Source organism: Macrobrachium nipponense, chromosome 1 (genome assembly GCF_015104395.2).
Source record: "Macrobrachium nipponense isolate FS-2020 chromosome 1, ASM1510439v2, whole genome shotgun sequence".
NCBI classification, from domain to species: domain Eukaryota; kingdom Metazoa; phylum Arthropoda; class Malacostraca; order Decapoda; family Palaemonidae; genus Macrobrachium; species Macrobrachium nipponense.
Window position 1 is genome coordinate 167123869 of NC_087200.1, and position 15903 is coordinate 167139771.

The following is a 15903-nucleotide window of genomic DNA, read 5'->3' on the forward strand; positions in this document are numbered from 1 at the left end:
GCCGTCAGGTTCCAAAATACTAAACAAGAGTCTGGACTGGACTGGTGGACAGAGAAAACTAAGGAGGAGGGAGCAAATAAAATACTACAATACTTTAAACCTATTTATTATTACTAAATTATTTATACATATTTACAATGAATTCAGGTCTTGAGGTCTAGAGACAAACTAAATAATAATCATAAAAATAAATACTTTAACAATTCAGTTAAGTAATTCTCAAAATAAATGACAATTAACAACCCAGCAGCAGTTAAACATACTCATCAATAATTATATCAATATTCTAATGTGAACCTTACTTGCTCATTACCAACAAAGCTACAATGAGTCATACCTGCTCAAAAACAACAACTACACAAGCTACTCGCTCAAATGACAATAACAATAATAACAATCTCCATAGTACATTACAAGCCATGAGATTAAATAACACTGAGCAGTAATAAAATAATGTCACAATACTACCTCAATAATAAATCATTAAGAGGTTAAAATCCCAGAACACCGATAATATGAGCAAATACCTGCTCCTGAGCTACATACTTGCTTACACAACTCATAACTGACATCGATGATAATAAATCAAGAGGTTAAAATCAAGTAACCACAAGGATGACCACCGAATGTTGCTGTACCATACAGCGCCTTTGCGATAGCCAGTCCGCTGTCATGAATAATCCTACTCTAATACAAGCAACCATGATTTGGTTGCTACCTCATCCTCAGGAACTGGATTTCCTCGACCATCAAAAACTCCAAAATACTGCTGCTGTTGTACTCAAGCGGCCGATCCCAAGTACTGGTCGCTCTACCTCCCAAGACATGACTAAAGATACAGAAAATGAAGAGACTAACATCACTTCGGAGTGCAGGTTAACAAGCAGAAAAGGGTAATTTGAAACTACATACTTAACAAAACCTTACAGTATATTTTAAAACCACCATTACATACTTAACAAAACCTTACAGCATTTATTAAAACTACTATTTATCACTTATAATATTTACCTGCAATGATTACAGAGGACCTGTTGTTAATGGTCTATTCCATCATTGTTGCCAAAATATCCTGGATGTAGGTAGATAATTGAGAAGTAATAATTCCCTTCTGTTTATCATCTGGCTACAGCATAACAAAAGACAAGAGGACAGTAGTTCAAAAAGCACAAACATATAAACGTCACAATACAAATTACATGAGCGTATCAGCTTAGCTTACAATAAGGAATCGTGTCCTATTACCTGTGGTCAAACAGAATCAGTCTGTAAGGTAGTTCAAATAGGATCTAATACTAACCCTGAGTATCAAATTGCAATAACTCAGTAATACTTAAAATCTAAAAACATCATCTACATGAGATATCCTGTTCTAGCTACATAGGATAACTTGAACTACTGAGTTAAATATCTTGCACTTTGCAAACATACTTGGTAACCTTCTCCCTGGTTACTTATAACTAAACGTAACAATTACATTCCCCCTTATTTGTTACCGAGCAACCAGTTTCTAAATGCTTACAAAATAATATTTTTTAAATAAAGTAAGGTTTCACATATAATTACCAAACAATTACAAAGCTTTCTTACCTGGTAGTAAAAAATTTGAATTAGTTGGTGGCACCACTGCCATCGTTAGTGCAGGTGATAAGGGACCCGCCCACTTTCGGGAATACCTGGCACTGCTGCGCTAACTGCCATCAATTCTTTGAGCCTCTGGTAAGTATATGTGAAACCTTATTTTATTGTAAAAATATAATTTTCACATAAGTGACTTACCAAACAATTACAAAGCTGATTCCACGTTCCAACGAAGGTAGGTAAATGGTAAATGGACAGCTATTGTCTTCTGTCTTAAATAAGTCATTGGTTTTGAAAACAATAATATGCTTTTTACACATTGTTTGCAGTACCTTACCTGGTGCGAGAGCAGCAGCTGCAGGTGGATGCTGTCTCTGGTCAGCACTCTCACACCTGTAGGAGGCGTGGCAATAATGGTCAAGTCCCTTCCTACTAATGGTGGGATTTCATAACCAAGGAGGTTCACCACCAGTGGTAAAAAAAATAAACAGTTTACCCTTGCTCTGGGCGAAGACCAGACAACCAATCCAAAGAAGGCACATACACTAAAAATAAAGAAAAAAAACATAAAAACTGGAGGGCACTCCAAGTACGTCGTACCCCCAGGCTTCCTAAAAGCTGCACAACCTTAAAAGAAATACAAGATGAGGAGATACTTGAGGGAAAGAGGTCCCCCTATGCATCCTCTCCCAACACCATGCCAGCTATAGACAACAGCCTCAACCTACTACAATTCTCAAAAACAGATTCTATATCCTTAAGATAATTCGATGCGAACACCGATTTTGATCTCCAGAATGTCTTTTGCAGAATGAAGGATACTGACATATTGTGTCTAAAAGCTAATGATGGAAGTCGTCACTGCTTGAATTTCATGACCTCTCACCTTCAAAACATTACAAACTTCGTCTTAGACTTGAGCGTGAGCCTCCAGAATAAGACTTCTAGGAAGAACAAAACAGCATTTTTGGAGAGAGAATGGGAGGGATCTTTCACCAAACACCAGAGAAGGTTCAAGCTTCCTCTCAGGTTCTTCGTCCTATGAAGATAATATTTAACAGCCCTAACTGGACACAACGTTCATACTTCTTCTTCTGGGCCCAATATGTCCATCAGGTTCTTTATCGCTGAAGAGCGATGCCACGGCCTGTGACGGGGCCTCGTTCTTACCCTCTCCCAGCTGTTGCTAGGCTACTAAGAGCAAAGTCTTCTTCGTAAGATTGTTTAGGGAAGAAGACCATAAAGGTTCGAAAAACAGACTAGATAACCACCTTAATACAACGTCCAAGTTCCAGTCCACTTCTCCAGATTTTCCCACTTTTGATGTCTCAAAAGATTTAATGAAGTTGTTGACGTCCTGCGTATTCGAAACCTCAAGGCCCCTATGCTTAAACATTGAAGAAAGCATGGACCTATAACCTTTGATAATAGACGTGGATAGCTTCCTAGCATCTTGTAAAAATATATAAAAAATCCACTGTTTTCGTTACAGATGTTGTAGAAGATACGTGTGATTCTGTCTGCATCACATTCTAAATACTCTCCACTTCGACTGGTAGAGTTTGCAAGAAGAAGCTCTACTATATCTTGCAATAGCCTCCGCCGCTCTTCGAGAAAAACCTTCCAGTCTGGTAAGGTCCCTGACAGTTTGAATCCTATCAGGGCCATAGCAGACAGTCCTTGGTGTTACCTGTCAAAGTTGGGTTGTTTGCGAAGATGATGACCTGTGGAAGAAATCTGGGGAAGTCCACTAGAAGCTTGAGGTGGTCTGGGAACCATTCCTTCTCGGGCCAGAATGGAGCCACGAGCGTCTTTGGCACATTCTAATGGGACTGAAATTTGTTGATGACCTCTCTTATAAGGGGGTAAACTCATGTATACGTTGAGTCCCGACCAGTCCAGAAGCATTGCACGTGTTCTCTAAGCTGGAGGATCTACAACAGGTGGACAGAAGATTGGAAGGCAATTGTTCCTTGAAGTGGGGTAGAGATCTATAGATGGTCTTCCCCTGAGTCTCCACAGGTCTCGGCAAACTTTCTCATTCAGAGTCCACTCCGTCGGAAGGACTTGGTTTAAGCAGCTCAGCTCGTCTGCCAAGACATTCATTTTCCCTTGGACGAACCTTGGGAACAGATTGATTTTGTGGCCTGTTCGCCCAAAGAAGATCATCTTCTCTCCAATCATTGAGAGAAAAAGAGGGTGTCCCCCTTTGTTTCCAGACATACGAAAGGGCCATGGTGTTGTCCGCATAAATCGTTACGTCTCTTCCAGTGACTAGCAAAGTAAAGGCTTGAAGTCCAAGAAAAATTGCCTTCAGTTACTTCACATTTATGTGGAGGGTCTTTTCTTGTTCTGTGCCCGATCCTGAAACTCTCTTGTCCCTCCAAGGAGACTCATCCAGTCCAGTTCTGAGCATGATGAGCAAATTAAGAAGTCTTCCACTGTCTTCAGGCATGACTCTATTCTCTTCAGTGAGAGAAAAACTCGAAAAGCTAGAGTCTGGAATCATCCCTAAATAGAGAATCTTCTGAGTCAGAGACAACTGGGATTTCTTCTGATTTATTAAAATCCCTTAACTGTCGAGTTACACGTAATGTCTTGTGTTAGTCCTCCACAAACTGACAACTCGACTTGGATCTCAGTAGCCAGTTGTCTAAATAGAATGAAGTGTTGATCCCCATCAGATGTAACCATTTCTCCAGGGGAGCAAGGATTCCGGTAAATACTTTGGGAGCCGTACACAGTCTGAAGCAGAGGGCTCTGAATTGAAATAGTATTCTTCCTTTAAAGATGAACCTCAGAAACTTCATTGACTCTTGATGAATGGGGACATGAAAGTATGCATCTTCCATGTCGAGAGTCACTGTCCAGTCCCCTGGTTAGAGCTGACACGATGGACTGACTGGTTTCCATAAGAAATTTCGTGTTCTCCACATAGAAATTCATTCCACTGACGTCTAGCACGGGTCTCCAGCCCCCCAATGCCTTGGGGACTACAAAGAGCCTGTTGTAAAAACGTATGGAGTTCGTGTCTTTTTCTTCCTCCATGGCCTGCTTGCTGATAAGGGCCTCCACTTCTTTGGCCAACGCTGAAGCGCTCTCTCTGATCCCTCCGAGTATGCTGTCAATGTGATGGGAGCATTGGATGTCAGCGAATCTTCTAGAAAAGGAATCAAATACCTTCTTGGAGTACTTATACTATCCACAGCTCTGCTCCTCTCTGGAGCCTCGCTCCTACAGGTGTGTGAAGGACCTTCTGATTATTTGAAAGTCAACTTAAAAGAGGCCTTTTTGGTTGACTTAGCTGGAGCTCACAAGTTAGTCCTTAGTCTATTTTGGATCCTGGTCTTTCCCCCCTCAAAAAGGGTACTTCTGTAGAGGAGAAGATTTAGCTCCTGTAGGGTGTGTATCCTTCAGATATCTTGTCTGACTCCTTTCCAAGGTGTGGGAAAAGGTGCAACTTACTCAAGGGAGAAAACATTAAGGCTGATTTCTGGTTAGTCATCACACCCCAAGATGTGATTGAACACCACAACTCCCTTTTTTTTCAATACATCCATTGTAAAAAGAGAAGCTAGATTTGCTGTCCATCTCTCACTGCTTTGTCTTTTTCCAAAGACTAGCACTCCTCGATTTTCCTGGCCAATGCTCCGATAGTCCAATCCTGTAAGTTAAAACCTTCTATCACTCTGAACAAGTTCCTCACAAGATGATCAAACACTGTAGTCGAAAACATTACTTGACGAGCCGGGAAAGATCTTCCTTCAGCATCTACTAAACCATAGAAGTCCCATTGTGAGGTGGCAGGCATTCCCAATGAACGAATGTCTCTGGTTGCGTAAAAACAGCACTTCTTGTTCTGGAGCTTGGAAGAAGGATAGGCGAAAGAAGCTTTGCCTGACTCATGCTTATTTGCCCACCACTCATTAGCCTTCTTCAAGACTTTCTTGTCAGACTGGCAAAGAAACAACTTCAGTAAATGGAAGATGGCAAAAGAGAAGCAGGCTCGAAGAAATCTGGGTAAATAGCGAGTAAATACTTCAAGAGACTCAAGCGGGCTGATGATGACTTCCGAGAGTTGATCCTCTTTCTCTTCTGACGAAACGGGTGACAGACCATCCTCCTCTCCTTTAGGAGCTATTGCTTTCTTCAGGAAACCCATGAGCTCTTGCAGTTGCTGTCTGAAAGGTCCCAAAGATGACTCATCGAGCATAGCGCTAGTCTTGGAAGTCAAATCCATGGCAGTTGAACAACTCTACTTACAGGCGAGACAACCCATGCTGAAGGAGGTGAACGAGACGAAAATCCTTTAAACAAGCATTGAAGGGAGTTGATAGCATGCAAGTTAAATCTTTGCTACATTCCTTCCCCCTACACTTCACGCACTTGAAGTGTGGATCCTAACATGGCTTAGCCATTCTATTTTTGCAGCCTTCTCTGCAAAACCTAACTGCTGACAAACTAGAGTCCAACACATTAACACTAGATCTTATTCAGCTAACTGGAAGCTAAAAATCAGCTAACAAAAAGCCACCATGACTGCGAGAACAACCGACGTTACTCTGTAGCCGGCAGAAAACAAACTGATGACAGTTAGCTTAGCAGTACCGGGCATTCCCGAAAATGGGCAGGTCCCTTGTCACCTACACTAACGATGGCAGCAGCGCCCCCGCCAAATAATGTGAATTTTCGACTGGCAGGTAAGAAAGTTTACAGCTTTGTAATTGTTTGGCAAGTCACTTATGTGAAATCTAATTGTTCAGGAGGCTTTCCTCTACTAATTTTTTGGGAGAGTACTCTGGGTGTACTATTCTGAACAGGTACAAGAGCAGACTCAGAAGTTATACTTGGTGAGGAGTTTGTACATTTGCCTTGATTAATGATAAGAAATTTTAAACTTGTCCTTCTTTATGATTTGTAATTAATGGCTGCAACTGATCAACATGTTTTACAATCTTGCCACCAACTTTCACACCACATGATGATTACTTATCTTCTGGTTTTGGAAATTTTATTTTACACTATTTGTACTTTTTCTGTCCTGTCTATCAAGACTTAGTCACCATACATTAGCTGTAGCAATTGAATTTGGGCAGACTGTGCCTTGATGGTCTGCATGTAGTACAGCGGGTTTCCGAAAGAACTCTACTTTTAGGTGAACCCAGAATCACTAATCTTGACCCTCTTGAAATGCAATCTTGTGTAACATTCAGTCCATTTTCAAAATCTCTACCTTTAAATAAACTTAGTAATACCTTTGAAAGTACAATAGTACTACTATGCATTTCAAGGAGCGCAAGTCATCGTTTTTTCTCAAATATCTTTCAAACTAATTATTTGATCGAAATCATACTTTGACACAGTGTACAAGACACCTCGCCCTAAGTCTTGGTAATATATAGTGCATTGCCAAATGATGTTAGTTACGGCATTTACTTTTGACTTACAGGCAGTTGCCGAGCATTGCCAACCTATGCTTTCGAACGTGCTTTACTCCAATCCCATCCCTCACCCTTTCCCTCCTCATCCCGCCTTCCTGTTTGTGAGTGTAATAAATAGGTTTGTTTCTGTAGAGTGTGTTTATTCAATTATCAGTGTATTTTCGTAGATTATATAAATGGGTATATTTTTGGGGGAGACTATTATCATAATATCACTGTATAAGTGTGTTTCTCTATTCATATCACACTACAGTTTCATTTCTAATCTAGCACCAGTAATAAGGATGTAATTCTTGTACTATACTGAGTTGAATGAATGAGTTGAGTTTCATGCATCTTGAATTATATTCCTTATCATTAATGTAAGTGTTGCTTATTACCTTGTTTTCAGGCATTTAACATATTCTTTTTTTTATACAGTAGGTATCCAGTTTTTGCCTCATTCATAATTAGTTAAGAAATCCATTTCCCTATGTCTTTCACAGGTTTGTACCTATTTTGCAACATCACAAACTGTCATGATTGAAGAGTCGCTCAATTTTTATTCCTTGACGGCAACAGACCAAAAATGCTGGTGATATATATCTATCAATAGATTTCATCACTTATATAATCGAAATAAACTTGCTGCTTATGAATTTGAGATTGATCCTTAATCTATTGTTAGCTTTCTCCATTTTTATATGGGTTGAAGTCATATTGCAAATGCATTTCTGCGACGATGCATACAAAGTAACATGGGAGCCACTGACAGCGATGAAAAATCCACCTTCATCATATACTCAGTGAATACTTAGATTATGAGTACTGCAGCTGATAGACAGATAACCCCTTAGCATTACGGTATTACCTGACACGCCAAGGATCCTACTATAAACAGAATACTTGGGGAAAAATTAACCATTATTATGACCAATACTTCAAACCTCCCTGTCTTCTTCATTATGAACTCTCCAATTATCTGCTGGTATTGAAAAATGTCATGGACAATGGTATTTTATTCCATATTGTAAATTGCTAAAAGGTATTGGGGGGAGATATGTCAAAAACAGTGATAAAATAAGAGTGAGAGAAAGGGAGAGAGGGAGAGGGAAGGGATGGGGAATAACAGACATTCAAACCTGTAAACGACTCCTACCGACTCCTACGACTTTGCCTTTAAAAGTCAAGAGTAAACTCGTTAACTAACACCATTTCGATCAAATAATTAGTTTGAAAGATATTTGAGGAAAACGGACTCGCAATCCCTGAAATGCCCAGTAGGCATTTCCCAGTACTACCTGTGTTATTTCCCTTGCTGTAATGGGTCAGTTGTAGGCAAGGGCTTAGTCTACTGGCAATCTTCACAATGCATCTGCATTACTCATTATTGATGTTGGTCTATACTTTACATTATAATAATATTTTCTGCTAATGTAACAACCCAATGTTGTAGTCACACTGCTAATATGCATAAACTTGCTTTTAGGCCGAAAATTACCAACAAGTGTTTGTGGTATGACTATTGTGAATTTTTTACACCGTAGAGATACACAGAATTTATTTACTCCATACACTAAGCCTAATGTTTCTTTTGCATTACACCCTGCCACTGAACCTATGTTTGAAGCATGGCCTTCCAACTTAAAAGGCAAACAGATTAGATAATGCACTAGGAATGTGGGTGAGGTTACAGTGTTCTCCCTGCATTCTCAGGGGATTGGTACCAGACCCAGCCCCCAGGAATAGTTTAAACCCCTATAAAATCACTTAAAATTGCCTATTTTGTTAGTTAAAACTCAAGAAAAACCCACAAAAATTTTTTATACCTGGATTTTCTAATACGTATGTCACAAAAAGTGCATTTAAAGATGAAATTGATACAAAAAACCAGGAATTTTTGGATATTTTACATTGAAAAATACGGCGAATAGGCGAATTTTCCGTGAATAATGGGGCTATATGTTCATGAGAGAAATCCACAAATCTGGAAAGCTTTGAACTTTATTTTCTCCAACTCAACATCCTCACTCAGTAAACTATACACTATACACTACTGTAACATAGGTGTGCAATTGTTGTTTCCAGTTCTGAATGTTACTTCCATAAAAAGTTACCAAAGCTCACTGAACTGCACTATGCATGTCTCTAGAAATTCACTTCTCGATATACTACTGTGGTTCAGATCCCACAATAAGCTGTAGGCCACGTTATGGAGGAGTGATATGGTAGTTACACTTGACGTCTTTGAGGCTTGCATGAGAGAGTGTGTGAGAAAGAGAGCGCGCGAGAGAGTGAGAGCATCTTTGAGTTGTTTGGAGTTGTCAGGAATAATTGAAAGTTTGAATGTTCTTGTAAGGTTTTTCTGAAGAGTATGAGAGAGAGAGAGAGAGAGAGCGTAAATGGATGGATGGGCCGTTAGTGTATGGACTGTTTGTTGGCGGGTGATTGGGTTCGTGCGCAGATTTGGTCACTGGGGCAAGAGGTAGTCAGTCTTTGTTTGGCAATCAGGTTTCTAGCAAAAAGTTTTTTGATAAGTAGGGCCTTCTTATGCCAGAAAGATGACATTTTTGGGTCAGTCCTTTCCCAGTAACTGCATTTGAACGAATTCACTCTAGTGTGAACCCTCATATGAATTTTAAGATTACCTTCCTCAGAAAAAGCTTTCCCACAGTCATTACATTTAAATAACTCCTCTCTAGAATGAATTTTAAGATGAGCGGTCTCAGGAGAGAGTTTTCCCACAGTCATTACATTTAAATGGCTTCTCTATAGTGTGAACCTTCATGTGAATTTTAAGATTACCTTTCGCAGAAAAAGCTTTCCCACAGTCATTACATTTGAATGGCTTCTCTCCAGTGTGAGCTATCATATGAATTTTAAGAGCACCTTTCTGAGAAAAAGCTTTCCCACAGTCCTTACATTTAAATGGCTTCTCTCCAGTGTGAACCCTCATATGAATCTTAAGATGAGCTTTCAAAGAAAAAGCTTTCCCACAGTCATTACATTGAAATGGCTTCTCTATAGTGTGAACCTTCATATGAATTTTAAGATTACCTTTCGCAGAAAAAGCTTTCCCACAGTCATTACATTTAAATGGCTTCTCTCCAGTGTGAACTATCATATGAATTTTAAGAGCACCTTTCTGAGAAAAAGCTTTCCCGCAGTCATTACATTTAAATGGCTTCTCTCCAGTGTGAACCCTCATATGAATTTTAAGATGAGCTTTCACAGAAAAAGTTTTCTCACAGTCATTGCATTTAAATGGCTTCTCTCCTGTGTGAACCCTCATATGAATTTTAAGAGTATTTTTCTCAGAAAAAGCTTTCCCACAGTTATTACATTTAAATGGTTTCTCTCCAGTATGAACCCTCATATGACTTTTAAGAGTACTTTTATCAGAAAAAGCTTTCCCACAGTCATTACATTTAAATGGCTTCTCTCCAGTGTGGATCCTCATATGATTTTGAAGAAGAGCTTTCCGAGAAAAAGCTTTCTCACAGTTATTACATTGAAATGGCTTCTCTCTAGTGTGAACCCTCATATGTATTTTAAGATTACCTTTAGCAGAAAAAGCTTTCCCACAGTCATTACATTTACATGGCTTCTCTCCTGTGTGAACCTTCATATGAGTTTTAAGATTACATTTCTCAGAAAAAGTTTTCCCACAGTCATTGCATTTAAATGGCTTCTCTCCAGTGTGAACCCTCATATGAATTTTAAGAGTACCTTTCTCAGAAAAAGCTTTCCCACAGTCCTTACACTGAAATGGTTTCTCTCCAGTGTGGATCCTCATATGATTTTGAAGATGAGCTTTGTGAGAAAAAGCTTCCTCACAGTTATTACATTGAAATGGCTTCACTCTAGTGTGAACCCTCATATGATTCTTAAGAGTACCTTTCTCAGAAAAAGCTTTCCCACAGTCATTGCATTTAAATGGCTTCTCTCCTGTGTGAATCCTCATATGAATTTTAAGAGTACCTTTATGAGAAAATGCTTTCCCACAGTCATTACATTTAAATGGCTTCTCTCCAGTGTGAACCCTCATATGAATTTTAAGATGAGCTTTTACAGAAAAAGTTTTCCCACAGTCATTGCATTTAAATGGCTTCTCTCCTGTGGTGAAGAACCCTCAATAATGAAATTTTAAGGTTACCTTTCCGAGAAAAAGATTTCACACAGTCATTGCATTTAAATGGCTTCTCTCCAGTATGAACCCTCGTATGAATTTTAAGAGTAATTTTCTTAGAAAATGCTTTCCCACAGTCATTACATTTAAATGGCTTCTCTCCAGTGTGAACCCTCATATGATTCTTAAGAGTACCTTTCCTCAGGAAAAAAAGCTTTCCCACATTCCATTAAATTTAAAAAAAAAATTGGCTCTCTTCCCAGTGTGAAACCCCTCATATGTTTTTAAGAGTACCTTTCTCAGAAAAAGCTCTCACATTTAACATTTAAAATTGCTTCTCTCCAGTGTGAACCCTCATAATTTATTTTAAGAGTACCTTTCTCAGAAAAAGCTTCCCACAGTCATTACATTTTAAATGGGCTTCCTCCAGCATGAACCTTATATGAATTTTAAGAGTACTTTTCTCAGAAAAAGCTTTCCCACAGTCATTACATTTAAATGGCTTCTCTCCAGTATGAACCTTCATATGAATTTTAAGAGTACCTTTCTCAGAAAAAGCTTTCCCACAGTCATTACATTTAAATGGCTTCTCTCCAGTATGAACCCTCATATGTATTTTAAGAGTACCTTTCTCAGAAAAAGCTTTCCCACAATCATTACATTTAAATGGCTTCTCTCCAGTGTGGATCCTCATATGATTTTGAAGAAGAGCTATCCGAGAAAATGCTTTCTCACAGTTATTACATTTAAATGGCTTCTCTCCAGCGTGAACCCTCATATGAATTTTAAGAGTACCTTTCTGAGAAAAAGCTTTCCCACGGCCATTACACTGAAATGCCTTCTCTGTAATGTGAACCCTCATATGCCTTGCAAGATTAGCTTCATAAGAAAATGCTTTCCCACAATATTCACACCTGAATGGATTCCCCACAGTGTGAGCCCTCATACCAATGTTTGGATGAGTTTTCTGAGCCAAAGTTTTCCCAATTTTTTTTATGGCGAGTTTTAATTTGCTTCATATGGATTTGTTTCTGGGAATCTTAACTACTGCCCTCCAGAGTGAACGGGCATTCAAGTACTGAGGTGGTGTTTCCAACAGAACTGATCTCCAATATTTCCCACACAATGGCTCCTTTCTCTTATGGACGGTAGTATCTCTTCTAACAAGAGATCTTCCAGTATTAGCTTTTAATGTGCTACATAATAAACACACTCTTACACTTCATATATACCAGGACATTGAACTAGACAAGAATATCTGGTATTACAAACCGATGTAGTATATCTCCTTTCTTCCTCAGAACTAAAATTCTTGCAAAAATCTCCAGCAATTTTCACAATCTTGATGGAAGGTTATGTCTGAAACGAGATAATACGACACAATTAAAGAAAACAATGATGGAAGTGGGTCTATGAAAATGAAAAAGTAATTTTTTGAAATCTGCCTGACCTTTTCCAGATGCAGAAATCAGAAGCCTCATAAAAAGTGTTCTTTGGCACAAAACTGACTTTCCAGGAACTAGAATATCCTGGAATATAGAATACATACATAGAATACACCCCTACAAAATGAAGCCCAGATGTAAACAGTCTTGCAAGCTAATTCCACATACAAATAATCTAGTTGCCGACTTAGCCTACTACTTTGCTAAGTTCAGAAACCATTTTTCATCTTTTATTACTCATATATTTTCACTTCATTTTATAACTCAAATATTTTGTATCTTTTTCTTCATATTGGACTCTTTCTTCATACTGTATAGTTTTCTTTAAAACATGTAGTGTACTTTATATGAAACATTTAGCCTACATTCCTAAGCTAGCCTAACCATAATTCAATACGTACTTTAATTTTTCTTAGAGCTTGCAGATTATCATCGTTGACTTTCATCTCCTAAACATCACAAATTTTAAAAGTAATTTGTATTTTTCCTAACTATACAAACCTGAGGTATTTATTATGGGAATTACCTTCAGCACAGCTTGAAACAGGGCGTTAAACTTTTAACAAGGTGGTATGGGAGTTAACTACCAAACGACTGGTCAGTAGAGTGTCACTTTAGCTTGGTCAGCTTTAGGTCTGTATAGTTAGGAAAAATACAAATTACTTCGATCTTTATTATAGGAAGACTTACTTCTTGGTGAGAGTAATCTGAATAAGTCTCAGAACTGACTGGCAGTTCGCCACACCAAGGTCTTCTTCCTGGTTGAGAGATCGAGGAAGAGGAAGGAAGGACCAGGACTCTAACATATTGAACAAAGTATAGAAACTGTATATTTGGTTGTCAGACTTCTAGGCACCTTCTCAAACAGATGGGTTTAAGAGCAGCATCATTCTGATAAGAAAAATAGAAAAAAACCTTGATGTGCGAGCTTACCACATCAATTGCCCAACCAGCAAGTGTAAGTTCAAGCCCCATCCTCAACCCGAAGGAAGAGGAGTTGAAGGACAAGGAGGTGAAGGTGGAGCATCCTTCTTACCTCTAGAACAGCATACCATAGGCAAGATGCAACTTGTCCTCTTGAAGAAGCCGGGTAAACAAACACAAATAGTGAGCATCCACCACCATTCCAAGGAAAACAGGCTCCAAGGACCTGTGGGCAGACTCAAAGGAAGAAAGATATAAATATGGTTGCATTGAGACCTCATCTATCTTTCAGTCCGACATATTCTCCAGACTGATGAAACTTACCCAGCCACTGAACATATCCAAGTGCAGAGATGTCTCTCACGATCACGTAAGACTCGGAGAACGACGTGTCATTAGACACTGCATTGGCAGTCTGTAGAGCATAAAGGCATCGACACTTAACGAAGGGTGTCGATCCTTCATAGCTACAGCAACGCACCAATAGGCCAAAGTAATGACTAATTTGAATCAACCATTACAAAATCCATAGCGCAGGAGATCATGAAGGATTCAGACTTGTCAACAGATGCCGACTGACTGTGCTGCCATGCATCTGAGACATAGTCACAACATGACACCCGCCTTTTGAAGGGTGATGCTGAGAACAACCATGCAAATCGTCTATCTTGTTCGCCAACGATGTTTAGAGACGAGATGATGATTCTTGTGAGGCATGTGCACATTAAAGAGAGTCAATTGCCTTCTAGAGACCAAGGTCCCTGTGATGGCAAGACAGAAGTTTCTCATCAGTAGTTGTATCTCAAACAAGGAGAAACAATACTATATTACTTAGTGAATGACTAAGGTGAATGTAGACCTACGTCTTCACAGTTGAATCAAGAAGAGTAAACTCTCATGATTCTGATCACAGAAAAAGTCCCGTTGATGATACCAACATTGAAGACGGCTCTAATCCCTGCTGTTTTACAGATAACTGAAAAAGTTATTCCACTATTTCATTGCTGCTCTGCGAGAAAGTCGACACTTGCAATGAACAGAAGACTGGGCTACAGACTTCTGTTATATTGTGGGGTAAACAGAAAGATGGTAATGAGTCTAATGAGATATATATATCTCTGTCTGAAAATTCTTGCAACAGCAAATGTGGAGCATGAGACATGGGCCTTATGGGAGAATTCCGATCCAATCAGAGACATAAGTCTGTTATTGCCTGGCAGAGAGATTTGAGTTGGTAGTTAATCCTCAACAGAGGAGAAAATACCAAACCAAAAAGAATCTCGGAGAGAACCAATAGTACCACTCGCAGCTCGCTTGACACCTTATACTGAGTTGCCTGATAGTGCATTCCATAATGGAATGCATTCAGCTAGAACATTTGAGCACAAAAAACATATTCTTGAGTGTCTGCATTTTAACTGAAATGGGAGGGAAGAAAACTCTCTTGTTTGGTGATAATGCAAATGCTGTAGTGTTGTTGAGAAACAACAAAGGAGAGCTTCTACAGTGATAACAGGATACCGAAGACAACTGGTTCAAACCGAACTGGTTATTCTCAAAATAGTACCACTGGAGAGGCATTTAAACCTCTCGGTGCTATCCATCCTGAAAAGGTTGACATATGTTTGGTATGATCCTAAGATTGAACCAAAAACATAGTCTTGTGTTTGAAATCTGACGAGTAGACTCCCAAGAATTCCTCTTATTTCTATGTTCATTCTGGAATAACCAGTAAATAGAGGGGAAAAAAAAGAGGATTGACTGTCCTTGTCCGATCTTCTCTGAACTTGTGATGTTCTCACTCTATTAAACGAAGCATTCATTTCCTATAACCGTTTTGTTCGCGCGAATGAGAGCGAAAGTTGACCGGAGTTAAATGCAGTAAAAGCTGGCAAGAACTCTCCCCGTCTTGCTACACATCTATCTTCTCTGTGACCGAACCTCACGAAGAGGACTACACATAGGACTGCCTCCTATCCCCTTCAAATGCCTTGTCCCGAGGAACAGCGACATCGATCTTGGCACCTGAAGAATAGCCATTCCTGGCTTTTACAGATGGGTCTGAGCCACCAACGCAGATCGGTCCCTTCTCTCTCCCTGTGCCACTATCATGATGGAGAGAAGACTACCTATCACTGACTGTTGATGTACGACCCCACTTGGGGGTTGTACACTCGGAGAGACCCATACACGAGTAACCGATGCAGCCATGGTTCCATGAGCAGCGCCTTTGGAACAAACTTGGGTTCGAACTCCTGGGGCTCCCAAGACACTATATTTTGGGGATAGCATCCATGTTCCCGCTCCGAAAAGAGCAGGTGAGCCGAAGAGACAGCCAATTGCTTCCTCACCAGGGAAAGCATGCAGACCCTTAGAAGTCTCGAGGCGAGACTTTGAAGGGGCA

General features: G+C 39.5%; 1 protein-coding gene and 1 long non-coding RNA gene across 3 annotated transcripts in view; one reads left to right on the top strand and one right to left on the bottom strand.

The window, feature by feature from the left end:
• Positions 1–15903, top strand: part of LOC135219805 (uncharacterized) — a 1047642-nt gene that overhangs the window by 111176 nt on the left and 920563 nt on the right. The gene's annotated exons all lie outside the window — the stretch shown is intronic.
• Positions 120–12481, bottom strand: LOC135219801 (zinc finger protein 665-like). Of its 2 annotated transcripts, none has more exons than XR_010315512.1 (2): positions 12403–12481; positions 120–829 (listed from the first exon to the last, which is right to left on the bottom strand). XR_010315512.1 is itself a non-coding variant. In XM_064256876.1 (2 exons), the coding sequence occupies exon 1, from the start codon at positions 11047–11049 to the stop codon at positions 9727–9729; it is 1323 nt and encodes a 440-aa protein (XP_064112946.1). In that variant the 5' UTR covers positions 11050–11115; the 3' UTR covers positions 124–829; positions 1012–9726. The 2 variants fall into 2 exon arrangements, 1 of the variants encoding a protein (XP_064112946.1); XM_064256876.1 differs by lacking the exon at positions 12403–12481 and adding an exon at positions 1012–11115 and having other exon boundaries at positions 124–829.